General features: G+C 39.0%; 1 protein-coding gene across 1 annotated transcript in view; it reads left to right on the top strand.

The window, feature by feature from the left end:
- Window positions 1-2,417, top strand: part of TRMT11 (tRNA methyltransferase 11 homolog) — a 58,772-nt gene extending 56,355 nt beyond the window's left edge. Inside the window, exon 13 of the mRNA XM_056125867.1 lies at window positions 1,594-2,417. Within this exon, the coding sequence (XP_055981842.1) occupies window positions 1,594-1,725 (132 nt within the window). The 3' untranslated portion in view covers window positions 1,726-2,417. The remainder of the gene's footprint in view (window positions 1-1,593) is intronic.
- Window positions 2,418-12,789: the final 10,372 nt, after the last annotated feature.

The following is a 12,789-nucleotide window of genomic DNA, read 5'->3' as shown; positions in this document are numbered from 1 at the left end:
CTCATGCAAAGCTTGCATTTCAGCCTTATGCATATATAAGGTTATATGTATATGTTGGCTATTGGTTGTGTTAGAGGATAGATATAATAAATGTTTCATGCAGAGTGTTTTATGAATCGTAAACTTTTCTACTTAAATGGAAATGGTAACCAGATCCCTGGTGACCCAAGAAATTTGGAACTTTGAGCTTCTCTAGGAGGAGTTTTTGTTAGGAGTTTCCATGTTGGACTCAGGGGGCTGCCTCATAGAAGATGTCATGGGCATCAGACACTTCACATGGGTTCTTCTCTACTCCCTGTGAGATAAAGAAAAAAAATGGTTTCTTTGGTGTGCCTCTCCCCCTCTCAGTTGTTTTTCTACAGTGAATGGTCTTTACCAGCTTTTCCAGTAGCATGTATTTTTCTGCCACTGAGTCCCTATAGCACAGAGATTGTCTGTCAGGGATTTGTCTTTGGAGGGAGAGGAGTTGGGCCACACCTGGCCATCCTAAGGGACATTTCTGGCTCTGTGGTCAGGGCTGAGTCCTGGAGGTGTGTGTGGGAGTAGATGTGTTGCCGGGGGTTGATTCAGAGCAGCCATTTATAAGGCAAGCATCTTGAGTCTCTATTACTTCTGTGACCTTTTTGTTTCATTTCTGTTCAGTTCTGTGGAATGATTCCCAAGCAGTGCTCAGTGAGCCACCTGACTGGATTGAGGGTGAGGGGATTTCTGGGGTGGGAGGAACATGTGGTGCCAGAAGTGAACTCAGATCTCATGCAAAGCGTGCATCTCAGCTATTTGAACTGTCACCCCGCACCCCGGTTTTAAACTTGTTTTATTATTTTTTTTACCACAGATTCTTAAAACTCTTAAAACATTGGAATACCAAATTTTGAATACTGCAGGCAGTATGATTTATATAAAAGAAAGTATAACTTTAATGTATATATGAATTATATAAATTTATGATATGTGCATATGTAATAGATTTGTGAGTGTGTGTGACTAAAAGTGTGAAAAATCACCTTGTTTAACTTATATATTCAATCTACTGATTACTTCAAATTACCTGGGATAGTTATTTCATTAACTGAATTGATTAACTCAAAGCCATTTCTATTTCTGCGTGATACATAAATCCAATAATTTGTTATATATATATGTGTGTGTGTGTAGACATATCCCTATATAAGTGTATATGTATACATACATACACCCCATGTGGAATAGAAACTTTCTTGTTTAATGACTCTGGGAGTCACAAATGATTTTAATTTGTTTAGAACTAGGAATTAGAAGATGCATTTGTCCTCCTGACACGTGTTGCCTGAGATGATTCTCTTCCCAGTAAATTGCTGTTTTCTCAGTAAAGCTATTTGTCATTTCTGTTCAGAGGATCACTGTGTAACTCAGATGGAGGTATACAGTAGGTGGAAACACTTTGAATGTTCAAATTTGATGCAGATATTAATAGTGGTATAATTCAAACACGGGTAATAAGGAAAATCAAACCAGAGAGTGAGCTTTTGCTTAATGTAAGTGGCTGCCTTGGTTGCAAGTTAACTAAAGAAATAACTCAGGCATCCTTTCTTTTTCTATTTCCCAACCAACCAGGACCGGGACCAGTATTCACATCTGCTAAGTGATCAAATTTTGCCATACCAAGGCCATAATTCCTTCCGTGAGAAGTATTTCAGTGGTGTAACAAAAAGAATTGCCAAGGAGGAAAAATCTAGCCAGGAGTGACAATTTAGATTTTCACAACGAAGAAAGAAGAAGGATTTTCTGAAAGACAAGATGTTCTGGATGTGGAATTTTTTATGTGTGATACAGAAAATATGTTTGAAGGACTTTTTTTTTATATATATATGTATAATAAAACAAGCTAGAAAGTAAATCAAAAAGTTCTTTAAAAATTAGTTTTGTTTTACAGATTTTTGTTGTATGTGGTCTTTTGAACTTTCTATTTTAAATTCCGAGTTTTGAGGCTGGGGAGGAAGTATAGGGGTTAAGGTACATGCCTTATATGTGACTGACACCAGTTTCATCCCCAAGACCACATGGTCCCCAAGCATCATTTGGTGATCCCTGGAGGTGTCTGGGCATTGTGTGAGTAGCCTGGTTAGTTCCCAGCATCATAGGCACAAATAAGTCTGCTTCCTGGTGTCTGGACATTTAATTGCTGTTCCACATCGCCAAAAATAAACAGGAGGGACTCCCTGGGCCACCTGAGTACCGTTTCGGTGGCTCCTCTGACCCCCAAATACCCAAAGCAACAACGTAACACGAAGTATTTTGAAAATTGACCCAAACCCTTGTATTTTGGGTAATTAATTTACAAAGGTAACTAATATCGTTGTCTTCTTAAAAATATATCTATCCATTATAGGCAACTCATAGTGATTGAGAATTTGTTCATTAGGTTTGTAAAATTTGGTTTTTTACTAAAATTGATATTTTTTTCCTAGTAAAATTTTGTGAGGATTCTTTAAGTCATGTAGTATTTCGGAGCTTTTCAGGGGGGAATGTGATGAAGGAAATTTTTATTTATAAGTGCCAGTCAAGTAATAATTGCTTTATAAGGGATGATGAAAAAGGCTCAAATCTGACAACCTAAAATATTCTAAACTTTGGGGCCTATCTATATCTTCAGCTTGTTTGTACCTTGAATTTGCTGCTGCATTCCTAAACCTTGACTGTCGGTCAAATTAGCTACCCTTAATTTTTCGTTTAGAAAGTAACTGATAGTTAAAACATTAAAATAACAACACAAATTCTTAATGGTTCCCTAATGGTATTAAGCCTAATCAGAGTTATTTGAAATAGATGCCATATTTTTCTTGAAGGAGAAACTTTGCTGAGTCCACATTGTGTCCATCATGAAAATATCTTATTTGAAAACCACTGTACCCATTAATTCAGGATGCTAATGGCTTTTCTGCCTTCGGTGGTCAAATCCATCTCAGCAGGGCGGCAGGAAAGGAATCTTCTCCCTCTAACCAGAGCCTATTTTAATTTGTTATTATTTTAGTGTTACTGCTGGTGTTTATGGACTCAATGTGAAGACATGGATATGGACCTCAAAAGCAAGCACACAGAGACACAGGGACAGAACTGCCTTTCCCCTGGGTTCACTCTCCTTGTCCTGTAGCTCTGAATTTTAGCAGCAGATCTCAAACATTTCAGTGATTACTTTGTTTGGGTTTCAGGATATGATTTGTGGTATGCTGGGGAAAATCTAAAAGTATTCAAAGATGATTTATTTTCAGTATTGCTATTATAAACCATCTTATTTAAAACTTTGAGGTTATAGGAAGGGGGTGAATTCAAAACTGACTAAATTTGGAATTTGGAATTTTTAGCTTAGCCCATTTTTCGGTTGCTATAAAAAATAGCCCTAATAGTTCTGGAAAATTAGCACCATTAATTTTAGTCACTTTGTTCTTAAAGATTATTTAATATTTATAAAATATTTAAAATTCTTATTTAAGTCTTATATGTAAATCTTAGTTATTATGAAACATTTTTTATTTTTCAGTTCACTTTCCTATTTTTGACCTTCCACTAGTTCTGAGTGCGAATTTGGATTTTTAAGAAACATTGTTTTAAATTTAAAATGCTGTAGTTTAGGTAACAGCTGTAACAGTGTTAACTTTCATGGCAGAGTGTGAATCTGTATCTATATTTTAACATGTTGATGTTGGCACTGTAATTTGTGTTAATTAAACTACGTTCAGCTGTGAGCCGTGAGCCAGTGGTGGTACACACCAATAGCAAGGTGTCATTTATACTCAGAATTGAGAAAGGTAGTTGGTTACTTTCAACCGATTTTGCTTTTTAGATTAGTGGTCCTAAGTCCTCACTCTATAAAGAGATCTCATTTTCAGTTATCAGAGAGGTTACAGGTCATTTCCAGGATTGTCTTAGCTTTATGCATACTCCATATGCAGACATATCACCTAGAAAATGCCTGCATTTTGGATAGTCCTAGAGTATGAGTTTATAGTATAATGTGTGAGTGAATACTAGGTGGTCTGTGAACTGCCCTATTTAATGTTTATAGTATGACAAATCTATAATTTTATTCCTGTCATATATTAAATAGCTGTAAAATCCTTGGTGGTTACTTGGTGATGTTTTATCTGAAGTAACCTCCCCATCTGTCGGATGGGGATTAGTATTTTTTGTTTCTATAATGGCTAGAAGGGAATGGTGGAGTAGGTGGTCCTTTGTGTGTGTCTCACCAAAGTGGCCAGCAGATTAAAAAAAAGTTTAAAATCTGCTACAAATTTCTCAGCCACTTCCTGCCTCAGGGTAACCCAGGTTTGGGCCAGCTTACCACTCATTTCCTTATGACTAATTCTTTAAATACAAAAATTGAGTAGTAAAACATTCTCTAACTGTTGAAACTCTGGGAGGTAAGACAGTGGTACAGCTATTTCCATGTGGAGAAAACTCACTTAAAATTTGTGATTTCCCACATCTTTAAGAAGAATAGTGATCACAACTAAAAAGAACCTTATTTCAATTTTGGCAGGGAAAAATAGGGTATGAGTTATACACCAGATTCATTGTAGTAAATGTGTTTATATTATTGGATGAGAAATAGGCTTTAAAAGTTTGAAACATAGGAACAGTTTTTGAAGTAATATGTTTTAGAGTCAACATAATTAAAGAAGAAAGGATTTGGCTTTTTTGACATCAAGAAATTACATGTTAAAGAATGTTATCTGGATACTAAAAAAGCATATTCAGTCCTTACTTTAAGGTCTTAGTCATTCAGGGTTAGGAGAACTGTTGATATCCTATGCAGGAAATATCATGTATTAATAATCCAGAGAATTATGGAATAAAATGTTTATGTTGGAAATTGAGGGTGACTTTTCTTTTGGGAAATGACTCTATGCCATTTAACTCTCTCTTAAAAAGCACAATAGAAATAAGCTGATATGTTCTAAAAATTCTTTTCTACGTAAAGACAGACATCAATTTGCTTGAGTAGGCCCAGTAACGTCTCCATTATGAGACTTCTTGTTACTGTGTTTGGCATATTGAATATTCTCGGTAGCTTGCAAGGCTGTCCAAGAGGGGCGGAGGAATTGAACCTGGCTCGGCCAGGCTGGCTGCAAGCAAGGCAAATGCCCTACCACTGTGCTATCACTCCAGCCCTGCTATCACTCCATGAAAAGTTATTTAATGGCACATTGGGGTGAAAATGGAGGTGAATGATGTTGGAGAAATGAATGGCCTTATTGTTGATTTCCCAGTTTGATCAAAAGGGAGTCCATTATATTAGATTAAGGACCTTTTGCTCTTTTTACAAGAGGACGGTTTTTGCTCCATTATAAAGCTATTTAGAAAACTAAACACTTTTGGAGTCTTTTCTTAGCATGATTGTATTCATCGAAAAGTAAAGTCTACTTCATTTCCAACTTACCCACTCCCATTTTTCTCTGATATTTATCAAGTAATGTGGTTTTTAATTCAAACATAAAAAGTGCCTTAATCCAGAACATACACGTGGACACAATAACATTATACTGATGATGTTTGTACTTTACTAAAACATCGAGATTTTCTCTAAAGCAGAGTGGTTTGAGAACACAAGGTCTAGAGTATAAAGAATTATAATGGAATGATAAACATGTCTGTGATTCTGTGTAGCCATAGAGATATAGAGACCGCACATTCCTGTCTATCTTTTGGGGTGAAAAACTTCCTAGGAAGCCTGACCTTATTCCCTTTAATAAAGGTTGCTTGCATGTTTCACTCTATGGAATAAGCAAATTAACACAAGCAAATTGACATTAGACATAACTGAAGCCAAGCTGAGTTTGACTCTTATCCTTTCCTTCATAAGCCATTGTGGACAGGGTTTTAGGGGTCTGGAAATTAGATTGCCATGGCATCTCTAAAGAAGACTGGGTTATGAAACAAACAGGTTTAGCAGATGAATGGTAAGATAAGCCAACTTCACTCTACGTAACTGCTAGTCCTGATTTTTGGACATTAGGATGTATTCAGTATGTTTCCTTTGAAGAATGTTCTGTTCTTACAATGTAAACATTGTAGTGATGCCAAATTGAATTGCATTTGGCATCACTGCAAATCTAAAAAAATAATTTGTCGATAACCTCTGTATTTTGGGAAAAAATCTCTTCTTTAATCAGACCTCAAGGCTCATCAGAACTCCATTTTGTCTGAGATTCTGCAGTGATGATTAACTGGATTAAAGTGAAATTTGACAAATTTTAAAAAGAAAAAAAAGAGAAAATTAAAATTGAATATGTGATTAGTGTTGGAGAGGGGCTTTGGTGTATTCTAGGTAAAGGTAAAAAGGTAAAGGCCCTCCCGTTGATCGTCGATTTGCTCGAGCGGGCCCAGTAACGTCTCCATTGGAGACTTTGTTGTTACTGTGTCTGGCATATCGAATACTCTCGGTAGCTTGCCAGGTTCTCCGAGAGGGGCGGAGGAATCGAACTCGGGTCAGCCATGTTGGCCGCTTGTAAGGCAAACGCCCTACCCGCTGTGCTCTCTGTAATGTAATTTTGTAACGTGGATAAATATGATTAGAACTGGTTATTTAGAAATTTGTTTAGTTTCTTAATAACAGGTGTAGGATGACATTGCTTTATCCTTTCTCCCTTGCTACAGGGAGCTTAGGTTTATCAGGTTGCACCCATCACAGTGCTCCTGAGTCACTCCCGTTCTTTCGTTTATCTGTAACCACTTCTCTATACTCTCTTTCCCAGCCAGTTAATCAGCTTTTTTCCCCTAATCAGATTCTGTTAATTTGTAAGGTCAGATCTTTCTAGGACACTGAACTTGTAAGTTAATATTGCCTTTCTCCTCTCCTTATGTCTTTTGAATAGTCTACTTTAAAGCAATGTCCTTTTGTATAGACACAAGAAGATAATATTATGCTTTTGTAACTTGGGATTTAATTGGCTTAGAATATTATTCATTCCCAGGCATTTGCTTTCTCAACTTACGCCTCAGTTGCCCTCACTTCCTAGCGCCCCCAAAAACAGGGTCCCGAGGAGGGACTGGATGGAACCAGGGCAAGCGGTAAGCTATGTGCTACCCTGGCATTGAGATGGGCCTGGACAAAGCACCACAATTCTTCACTATAAGTTAAGAGCTTGATCATGACAAATGCTGTCACGATCCAAAGGTAACGATGAGACTAGAACCCTGCTAGGGATAGAAAAAAACTAATCTGGCCTGAGCACTGTAGTCTGAGATAGAGATGACCCCAGGAGAGCAATTCTATAAGCTTAATGCATCGCTTACTGTGTCCATACAAAATGACTAATATTATGAATGCTTATATGTTTGTTGGACAAGGAGAGTAGAAACACACCCATGGGATTCCGCCCTTGGGTGGGTCTTCCTGCTGAAAAGCAGAATCCCCTGCTTCTAGGGAAAGAACTTTAAGCCTATGGATTGTGACCACACCTATGTGTAAGCCCAGTCCCTCATGGTTTTGGGATTTAACTAGACTGTAAGAGTGGACTGGAGGATCAAGATCCCCAACAAGAGCCAGAAGGAGATAGGGGTTCCAGGTCAGGGGCTGGGAGAGAAGGAGAGAGAGAGACACACAGGAGTAAATGGGGATGAGAATGGAATAAACGGATATCTGATGAATCAACTGGCTTGGTCCTTGTTCCTTTCCCTTTGCCTGCCCTTGACCACCAGCTGTCCCGGTCCAGTCCACATACAGCGACTCTAGAGCACCGAACACAGGCGGTGAGATAGAGCTGCCCAGAGAGCCCACGAACACACAATCTTCAGCATGCGTAGTTTTTTACAACAGGTATTTACCAGAAATCTGAATGCTCTCAGCATAAGTAACAAAAAACCTTTTTGATGTTATTTCACTTTTATGTCATTTTTTCCTATTGGACACAAATTTTCTATAGTTTCTGACTGTTGAGTACAAAACAATTCTTCATAGTTGTCTTGCAATTCTTTCTCTAAAGACATGTGATCCAAGTATCCTTGACTGCCTTTTGGGTTATTTCTGAGTTGCACGGAGATAATGTGTCCACACCTCCTCATCCAGCCTTCTTCTGAAAAACAACTATTAGCAAACTATTAGACTCTCCAAAACACTGAACAACTGTGCCATTGCACCTAATGTACCAAACATACTGATGAATATCAAGGCAAGAAGGGCCCAACCAAGCCTCCCTTGTGAGATGGAACTGATATATTCAAGAATGCTGCTGGCTTAATGCAGTGACATCCTGGATTTACATGATGGAGTGTCCGCTATCCTTTTTGGGAAATCCTCCATTCCACTAATTGAAACAGGTGCTGGCTCAATGATGTTTTTAATTCATAAGGGCTGCATTTATAGGGCTTAAAAATACATTTTAGTTGCATTTAGTGAATTCCTCCAAATGCCTGCTGCCTTTTGCACTGGCGGATTGGCTAAGGTAAAACCTGGTACAGTTCATTAAGTTGCCAACCTCAGTACCAGCAGGCAAAGCTGAAAAGGAATGTGGTTGACTTGGTCAATGGGAATATCTCAAGACCATTCTCATAGTTAAAGTTAATGCCGTCTTTGTTGAGCTTTATTATAACTAACTTTGGCTGTAGGTAATGACCAACCATTTGTTCTATTAATTGGAAAATTGTAAAGCAGCAGATTGAAAATGCCCTACCTTAGCAGCTTCACGTAGTGAGATTGTGGCTGCTGAGAGGTGAATAGGTAATTCTGTGATGAAACTAACCAGAATAAAGTTGTTGGTTTATCCACCATCAGATTAGCATCATTGTTACCTGGCTCCATTGTTGTCCCAGCCATGGCAACCTATCTACCTATAGGTAGGCAAGACAAAGTAAAGGTCTCTGTTTCTGATGCAAAGCAACCATCTGGTCCTGAACTTGTGACTCTTGCCGGAAAAGGCCTGGGTGTCTAGTAGTGAAGGAGACCACACTGTATGGGGTGTTGTCTTGCCTGCTGTGTCAGGTTGATTAATTGCTTTGGATCTTTGCCCCCAGAGCAAGTGGTTGGATGTCATTACTGTTGACACTTTCTCAAGTTACAATATTGCTCTTCCAGTCCTATCAGTTGACTCCAGTCATAGCGCTTTGGTCTAGAAATTGCATCACATGTTTGACTTTCTGGACCATTTGGTATGACAGTGGTATTACTGTTTTTATTCCAAAAGCCATTTGAACATGGGCTGATAGTCAAGGTATTTGTTATACTTTCCAGGCTCCCTACTATTCACAGGCTTTTGGGAATTTTGAGTTTTGAAGTTTTCTTTACATTTGTTCTATTTTCCCTGGCAGTCCTTTACCAAGGCTCAGAAAAACTCAGTGCACTGTTTCAGAGTTAGCTCTGATTAGTGTTGTGTTTGGTCCTTTCTCAGACACTGAAGTCTGTTATTGGTAGATTTCCATTCAGAGCTTATTGATGAATAATAACATGAGTCCCAGACCTGGAAGATTTTTGCAAAATCTGCACCAAGGAAGAAGTTGTGAAAATCTTTTTCAAAAGGATTACTGTTTTATTATTGGTGTTAAAATAGAAAAGCTAATATTCCAGCCTCTAATTTTCTTTTCCTTCTTTCTTTCTTTCTTTCTTTCTTTCTTTCTTTCTTTCTTCCTTCCTTCCTTCCTTCCTTTCTTTCCTTCCCTCCCTCCCTCCCTCCCTCCCTCCCTCCCTCCCTCCCTTCCTTCCTTCCTTCCTTCCTTCTGCTTAAGGGTCAAACCCAGGACCTCACATAAAAGGGCAAGTGCTGTACCACTGAGCTATATCTTCAACTGCTGATTTATTAAGTTTTGTTATGTTTCTTCTAGGTCCTACAAAGTGTTTCAAAAACAAACATTCTACCTTATTTTAGTGCATCATTTTATGTTATTCATGTTGTGAGATTTGCCTGCTGGTAATTGTTCGATACAAAGAGGCATGGGAAGAGCATGGTATGTACAAATTGACATGCAACCCAGAATCACTGGAATTCATGAGCTTGAACTAGAGTCAACAAAATAAGACTGGTGAGTATGGATAGAGGGTTTTTTAGATCCCATCCCCTGCCTTGAGGTGATGAGGGGGGTACCTCAGGATTTTTGACTTTATCAAAGCATACTCTTGATATCATTTGGTGATGCTGGTTTGAGACATAGAGAGAAAGACAAGGAGCTGGCAATGGTAGAAGGTTGAAGCAGTATCTTGGTTAGAGATATAACTACCCCTAACTAAAGCAGTGGTAGAAGGGACTGGTCCGAGGATATTTACATGATGAAGTGAACAGGTCCTAGCAAGTTGGCAGAGGCAGGAGGAGTAAAGAATGATGTCTGGGATCCCAACTGAGCAGTGGAGTTGGAAGCATGACACAAATTGAAATGGAGGTTGAAAAATTTGTATAGACTGCATGCAAGGAGCCTATGGGTATTTGCATAGCGTGTTAAACATGCAAGAACAAAACTGGCCAGTGATAGTACAGGTAAAGAACAGAAGATCATTTTATGGGACAAGTTATAATCAGTCATTAAGGTATCTTCTAAGATCCTCTCTGTTGAATTCACCCTTGCTTACACACACACACACACACACACACACACACACACACACACACACACACACGCACACTTAGCAGAAAGAATTAACACAACCTACTTTTCATGTGACTGAATCAGACAATGGTAGTCTATTGCAAGAAATTTATTTTTCAATTACTAAAGTATTCTGCTGCACTACTAAAGCTGCAGAAAATTCCATTGGCTTTGGGGTGATGTGCTTCTGCTGGAATTGGAGGGATAGATATATTATTCATTTGTTATGTAAGTTAATGTGCTGCATCATATAGTTAGGACCGAAACTGATAAACCATGTTCTTTGCTTCTAAGGTAATCCTGCCAAAGGAATACATCAATGCCCTCCTGTTGGGGCTTAGGATGTAGACAAAGAAAGACACAGTGTCTCCTCTTTTATTTTTATTCTCTAAAATTAAAAATACTTCCCTTTTCTTTCTCTTATTTAAAGAGCTACATAATAGCTTTTGGGCAGTGAAATAAAAAATTACAGGATATGCCAGAATATGGAGGAAATTTTAATTAAATCTGGGCCTTTTTCATTTTTTCTTTTATTAAAAAATTTTGTCCAAGATCCTAATTTCCCCCAACCCTTTTTATATATCCTTATACATTTGGCAAAGTTCAGGACAAAACTTCGTTCCAGCTGTGGACTTTCCAAAAGCCTTTTCTGAAGCTCCTACTAATTTGGATTAAACTGGTTGAAAGCTTCACACAGAAATTCTGCCAGGGAATGTCATGACGCCCCTTGACACTTAATCCTACTAACATTCTTATCTTTTGGACCAAAATAAGTGAATAATTTTTGTTTTAATTTCCCTTATTAGCTTGTTTTCTCTATCTTGAAGAAACAGATCATAGAGCCTGAAAACAAAAGAACTTTGTTTTTGTGTCCAGTCTGATTTTCTAAACCCAAGGAAAGGAACATGATCCTAAGTAGGTTGCTGAGGTAAAAAAGACAAGCTTGGGGCTGGAAGTGAAGGGGGTTCCTGAAGGAAGCCAGGACACTTCTCCAGCCTTCAGTGATCCGGGAGACCCCATCCTACAGCAGAGATTGCCACCTCGTGTACCAGGCCAAGGCCTAGACCTGAGGCATTTCAAATTGATCTCTGCGTATTTCATTATGACGGTCAGCAATGAAAAAGAATCAGCCTCTATTGTTCCTGAATTTATATTCTGGGGTCCAGGCATAGTGGTAAACAATGTGTTAAGTAGTCAGTTAAGGCCGTGGCCCACTTTTCCAGAGGCTACAAACCCAGGGGTGAGATTCGGAGGAGTATTTAATGAGTTCCAACAGTGGTAGGGTGATTAGTCAGGGGTTTCTGATATTTTAAGATTTAGGGTCTTGCTGATCTCAAAGAGCCTCTTTCTCCCAGAGCCTTTCAATTCCTAAAGATCCCCTGGGATATCAGAGCGAGCTGCCTCGGGGGTATGTAGACATGTTTCAGTGCTAACCTTGCTATATCATGTTGTATTTTTAGTTTTCATACATTATAAGGGGGCTGGAGCGATAGCACAGAAGGTAGGGTGTTTGCCTTGCACGCAGCCTACCTGCGTTCATTCCCTCCGCCCCTCTCACAGAGCCCAGCAAGCTACCAAGAGTATCCCGCATGGTAAAGCCTGACAAGCTACCCGTGATGTATTGGATATGCCAAAAACAGTAACAACAAGTCTCACAATTTGTTGTGAGACATTACTGGTGCCTGCTCGAGCAAATCGATGAACAATGGGAGGACAGTGCTACAGTGCTACAGTGCATAAAGGACTTGTCAGCCAGTGTGCAGTGTTTGAAGTCCTAACCCACTCCATTCTCTCTCTAGCTCTTACTTTCTGGTCACTATTCCCTTACCTTAGACAACCCGGCGCTTGCTTACACTGCTTCAAACTTTCCTTCCTGTGGAACCCCCTTTAAAGACTTGAACACATTTTTTTCAGACTCCCCTCCACACCCAAACTGATACTGGCGCCTCCCTGCAGAGACCTGCATGGAGCATCCTCTTGTTTTGAACTTGGGGGAAATTCTGTTTTCACTGATAGTCATTGTTGGATCTGTGGGTCTTACCATAGCTGAATAATTATAAATCTCTTAAAAAATAGAGATGAGAAAGATTAGGTCAAGGAAGACTCTAAGAGCATACACCCTTTGAAGATTTTTGAAGAGTGGAACTTGCTGATGATGTCAGCTGGTAGGGACTGGAGGGAGAAAAGGGCATTCTACCAGAGGTGCTCGCCACTGAAAAGCACATTTGGGGACTGATTCAA

The sequence above is a fragment of the Sorex fumeus genome, unplaced genomic scaffold, assembly GCF_029834395.1.
Source record: "Sorex fumeus unplaced genomic scaffold, SorFum_2.1 ptg000061l, whole genome shotgun sequence".
Classification (NCBI taxonomy): Eukaryota; Metazoa; Chordata; class Mammalia; order Eulipotyphla; family Soricidae; genus Sorex; species Sorex fumeus.
This window is presented reverse-complemented; position numbering and strand designations above follow the sequence as displayed.